The following is a 5,763-nucleotide window of genomic DNA, read 5'->3' as shown; positions in this document are numbered from 1 at the left end:
TTGTAAATAAGAATTTGTTCTTAACTGACTTTAAAAAAATAACAAAAAAATTTAAGAAAGTGTCACAGTCATATTTGTAGTGCATCTCAGGTGACAGAGAACTAAAAATTTAAGATGGCACCTTGGCACTCCAACTTTATTTGATACCCTATTAGCTTGAGTGGCCCTGCCGAAAAGCATGCAATCTCCCAAATGCTTGTTTTATAAGACCCACCTGCCAGACCATAGTCACAGCTCACCTCTATAACACACACACACAAACACACACGTCATGTACGCCCACACACACACACACACACACACACACACACACACACACACACACACACACACACACACACACACACACACACACACACACACACACACACACACACACACACACACACACACACACTTCTGATGGTATGTGGGGAGCTCGCTACTGTTCCAGAGCAGTGATGGGAGGTGGTGGTGCTGCAGACTGCTGCATAGAGAACGAGGCCCCTCCCTTGTTTCAGAGAGAGCCTCTCTCCAAGAGTGAGAGCAAGTGAGAAGGAGGAGAGGAGGAGAGAAGCAGGGGATCAGCCTGTCAGCCAGTTAGTGTGGAGCAAGAAGAGGATGCTGGACATTCATCTCCCCAGATCCCCTCATTGACATAGGGCCCACTCAATCAATGCCAGATTAGCGACAACCCACTCTTCTCTCAACAGCAGCAACTCAGAGGGAACACGTAGAATGGAGGAGGACACAATGAAATTAGTTGAATCCATAGGACCAATTGAAGAAAAACCTCTTAAACCATTTCCATTCTGAGGCAAGGCAAGGGGAGATCTGAGGACTTTTAAAATGTTTTCCTCTCCCGGTATCCAGCCACGGGAGCATGTGGACATGATTTACATCTCCATGGAGACAGCCATCGCCCTGGTCTCTGTGCTGGGAAACGTGCTGGTGGTGATGGTGGTTTGTGTAAACCGCGCCCTGAGGGACACCACGTTCTGCTTCATCGTGTCTCTAGCGGTGGCCGACATCGCTGTGGGAGCCCTGGTCATTCCCCTGGCTATAGTGATTAGTCTGGGGCTGAAGACTCAATTCTACACCTGCCTCTTCCTCGCCTGTCTGCTCCTTATCATCACCCAGGGTTCCATCCTGTCTCTAATGGCCATCGCCATTGACCGCTACCTCCGGGTCAAGATTCCCATCAAGTGAGTCCACTGTATAGCCACCGGTTGCATGCTATTTACTGAAAAACAACTGCCAAATTCATGACAAAAAAAACATACTGTAACTGCATCACATGAAATACATTTATCTGGTCTGCAGCACCACCTGTAATGAAATTACAGTATATTCGGGGTTTTAAACTTTTAATAGAGGATTGTCCATAATGAGATGGATTTTGCTTGAGGGCAACACATTAAGAATGTTACTGTATTCCTAGTGAGGACAATTTTCTGTTAATTCTAATTATACATTGACTTAGAGTGCCTTCAGAAAGTATTCACACCCCTTGACTTCTTTTTCCACATTTTTAATTAAGATTAATAACATTTTGATTTTGTTTCACTGGCCTTCACACAATACCCCATAATGTCAAAGTGGAATTATGTTTTTGGACATTTTTACAAATTAATAAAAAATGAAAAGCTGAAATTTCTTGGGTCAATAAGTATTCAACGCCTTTGTTATGGCACGCCTAAATAAGTTCAGGAGTAAAAATGTGCTTAACAAGTCACATAATATGTTTGTGTGCAATAATAGTGTTTACATCATTTTTTATGACTACCTCATCTCTGTACTCCACACATACAATTATCTGTAAGGTCCCTCAGTCAAGAAGGGAATTTCAAACCCAGATTCAACTACAAAGACCAGGGAGGTTTTCCAATGCCTCATAAAGAAGGGCACCTATTGGTCGATGGTTAAAAATATAATAAAAAAAATGTAATATCCCATTGAGCATAGTGCAGTTATTAATAACACGTTGGATGGTGTATCAATACGCCCAGTGACTACAAAGATACAGGAGTCTTTCCTAACTCAGTTGCTCAAGGGTTTCACCATGAGGCCAATAGGGACTTTAAAACAGTTACAGAGTTTAATGGCTGCGATAGGAGAGAACTGAGGATGGATCAACAACATTGTAGTTACCACACAATACTAATCTAAATGACAGAGTGAAATGAAGGAAGCCTGTACAGATGACGGAAGTGTATACAGAATAAAACAAATACAAAACATGCATCCTGCTTGCAATAAGGCAGTAAAGTAAAACTGCAAAAAATGTGGCCAAAAAAAAAGTACTTTATGTCCTGAATACAAAGCGTTATATTTAGGGCAAATCCAACACAACACATCACTGAGTACCACTCTTCATATTTTCAAGCACGGTGGTGGCTGCATCATGTTATGGGTATGTTTGTCATCAACAAGGACTAGCAAGTTTTTGGTGGGATAAAAATAAATGGAACAGAGCTAAGCACAGGCACAGCCTTGTTACAGATTTGACTTAAATCGGCTTGAAAATCTATGGGAAGTTTTCAAAATGTGTGTCTAGCAATGATCTACAACCAACTTGACAGAACTTGAAGAATTTTTTAAAGAATAATGTGCAAATATTGTATAATCCAGGAGTGCAAAGCTCTTAGAGACTTAACCAGAAAGACTCACAGCTGTAATCACTGCCAAAGGGGATTCTGACATGTATTGATTCAGGGGTGTGATTACTTTTTGAGGGCGCTGTATAAGTGGACTTTTTCAAAGGCCTCTTGATATTGATGTGCGAGGGATACAAAGGGAGTATGCGGTAGCAACGTACACTATATATACAAAAATATGTGGACATCCCTTCAAATGAGTGGATTTGGCTATTTGTGACTGTGTATACAATCAAGCACACAGCCATGCAATCTCCATAGACATACATTGGCAGTAGACTTGCCTTACTGAAGAACTCAGTGACTTTCAACGTGGCACCGTCATAGGATATCAACATTTCAACAAGTCAGTTCGTAAAATTTCTGCCCTGCTAGAGCTGTCCCGGTCAACTGTATGTGCTGTTATTGTGAATCTGGGTTTGGCGGATGCTAGGAGAATGCTATCTGCCCCAATGCATAGTGCCAATTGTTTCATTGTTCGGGCTAGGCCCCTTAGTTCCAGGGAAGGGAAATCTTAACTCTACAGCATACAATGACATTCTAGACGATTTTGTGCTTCAGTTTGGGGAAGGCCCTTTCCGGTTTCAGCATGACAATGCCCCGTGCACAAAGCAAGGTCCATACAGAAATGGTTTGTCGAGATCGATGTGGAAGAACTTGACTTGCCTGCACAGAGCCCTGACCTCAAACCCATCGAACACCTTTGGGATGAACGCAGACTGCGAGCCAGGAATAATCGTCCAACATCAGTGCCTGACCTCACCATTGCTCTTTTGGTGGCTGAATGGAAGCAAGTCCCCGCAGCAATGTTCCAACATCTAGTGGAAAGCCTTCCCAGAAGAGTAGAGGCTGTTATAGCAGCAAAGGGGGGACCAACTCCATATTAATTCCCAGGATTTTGGAATGAGATGTTGGACGAGCAGCTATCTACATACTTTTGGTAATGTAGTGTATCTGAGGAGAATTTCTCTCAGACTGCTAGAAAGCCATATATCTACGCTTAGTTGAATAGAAATCAATGGGCCAGACATTGAAAGCTTTTAAGTATATTAAAATGTTCTTGTCCGTCCCAAGGATTGATTTTTAAGGCTGGTTCGTTAGGCATTTTTGGCAAAGTTCCTGGTGCGTCATTTATTTGTAATGTCATGTGGACAGGGGACCAATCCCACTGGGTACACACTAGTTGAATCAACGTTTTTTCCATGCCATTGCAATGAAATGACATTGAACCAATGTGAAATAGATGTTGATTTGGCATTTGTGCCCAGTGGGAACTTACTATTAAAGGGAACGGTTCCTTAATTTGGCTGTTTAATATTAAATTATCATACATTTGGTTTAAATTGTATCGGTTTCATAGTGCCACCTTTTATTTCCTCACATAAAAAGAAATCGGGAAAGATATGTAGATGTTTACATTTGCTTAGCTTTCAGTATTTTGCATTCTAAAATCCATATCTTTGTCCTCAGGAAATTTGGTGACACTTTATAAATCACCTTGAATTCAAATATGAATGCATTGTGCTTCTGTCACAGAATACGTTTGACACCCTGTTAGCTTGAGTGGCACTGAAGCAAATGGGTATAACAGTATGACAGTCCATACATTCATTTAATTCCTAATGCAATAAACCGAGATTGTGCATCATTGTTATTCATAAGAGCTCATGCTTTGCTACTTAAAACAACATGTACTTTAAAAATGCATTCCTAATGCATCTGTCAAGCATTTCATACAGATGGCTTATGAAAAGATATCTCTAGATATATTTGACTGGAGATTATCTGAAGTCTATGCTAAACTTTATCTCCAACTGTTTTGCATGTTCAATGTTTGACTGTGTAGTTTTTCAAACCGACTTTGATCATTCCTCTGGTCCTCTTCAGGTACAGCATCATCGTGACCCAGAACAGGGCATGGGTCGCAGTGTTCCTGTGCTGGCTCCTCTCTGCCCTGACCGGGCTGGTGCCAATGTTGGGCTGGCACAACGAGCACACACGCGGTAACCTCAGCACCACCAGCGATGACATAATAGTTTGCAAGTTTACCACGGTCATGCGCATGGACTACATGGTCTACTTCAACTTCTTTGGCTGGGTGGTGGTTCCTCTGACTATCATGATCGCACTGTACGCTGAGATCTTCAGGGTGATCCGAAAGCAGCTCAACATGCGTGCAGAGGCCACCTGCGACACCAGCAAGTACTTGCACAAGGAGCTAAAATTAGCCAAGTCCCTGGCGCTCATCGTCTTGTTATTCGCTCTATGCTGGTTGCCCCTGCATGTCATGAACTGCATCATTTTCTTCTGCCCGGAGTGTGGGATGCCCAAGAGCGCCATGTACGTGGGCATCTTTATGTCCCATGTCAACTCTGCCCTCAATCCGCTGGTCTATGCCTTCCGGATACAGCGGTTCCGCGCCACGCTAGTCCAGATCGCCCGCCGCTGCATGCTGTGTAAACACAAGGAGACCAGCCCCTGTCCCAACCAGCCCAGCCCGCCGCCCCTGGCTAAGAAAACTCCAGTCCACCCTTAGCCAGGACGTGCACTGTTTCTATGCTTTTCCTGCGGAATAGTTGTGTCAAAGAAGTAGCCATAGTGCAATGATGAGGAAACTTATGCAACCATGTGAGAGACATTTGGGATGAAGGAAACAGTATGTGGACTGCAGGCTAATTTGTAATGGCCCCCAATTACTGGAATGAACTCCAACAAAGAGCACTTCACTGAATTATGGAAACGAAATGAATTTACAATTGAAATAGGCCCCACCTGGGAAAGACAATCCAGAAAAAAGGAAGACTTTAAATAAGAATTAGCCCAGGCCATATCTGTCATTTCACTCACTGACGCCAGCTGCAATGCATATTGAGTAATTTGCTGTATAACTAGATCCTTGTCAAATTGGCCTGTAACACACTCATCCTCTTTCAGCTTTAGTGGCATGTGTATGGGTGGGGTGCTGTTACCTTGCCAACTGTTTTTGGTGAATGCCGTTGTAACAAAAATAACGATTTACAAGAGTTGGTTCAATACTACTGTAAAATCCCATGCTTTCCCAGGAAGATCACTTAAAATGCCTATATCCGTTTTACAGTCAAGCTGTTGTCCATCAAGATCCACAAAG

At 42.8% G+C, this 5,763-nt stretch overlaps 1 protein-coding gene across 1 annotated transcript; it reads left to right on the top strand.

The window, feature by feature from the left end:
- The first annotated feature begins 466 nt into the window (after positions 1–466).
- On the top strand, positions 467–5,376 carry LOC115151012 (adenosine receptor A1). Its single transcript, XM_029694901.1, has 2 exons — positions 467–1,184; positions 4,524–5,376. The coding sequence occupies exons 1-2, from the start codon at positions 829–831 to the stop codon at positions 5,170–5,172; spliced, it is 1,005 nt and encodes a 334-aa protein (XP_029550761.1). The 5' UTR covers positions 467–828; the 3' UTR covers positions 5,173–5,376.
- The last annotated feature ends 387 nt before the right edge of the window (positions 5,377–5,763 follow it).

Source organism: Salmo trutta, chromosome 16 (assembly GCF_901001165.1).
Source record: "Salmo trutta chromosome 16, fSalTru1.1, whole genome shotgun sequence".
Lineage (NCBI taxonomy): Eukaryota > Metazoa > Chordata > Actinopteri > Salmoniformes > Salmonidae > Salmo > Salmo trutta.
The sequence above is the reverse complement of the archived record's forward strand: the minus strand, read 5'-3'. Positions and strand labels throughout refer to the sequence as shown.

Bases quoted from the DNA above. Each gene is read 5' to 3' on its own strand.
- LOC115151012 (XM_029694901.1), top strand. From the start codon at position 829: ATGTTTTCCTCTCCCGGTATCCAGCCACGGGAGCATGTGGACATGATT. The intron at 1,185-4,523 runs GTGAGTCCACTG...GGTCCTCTTCAG, and splicing joins CGGGTCAAGATTCCCATCAA to GTACAGCATCATCGTGACCC.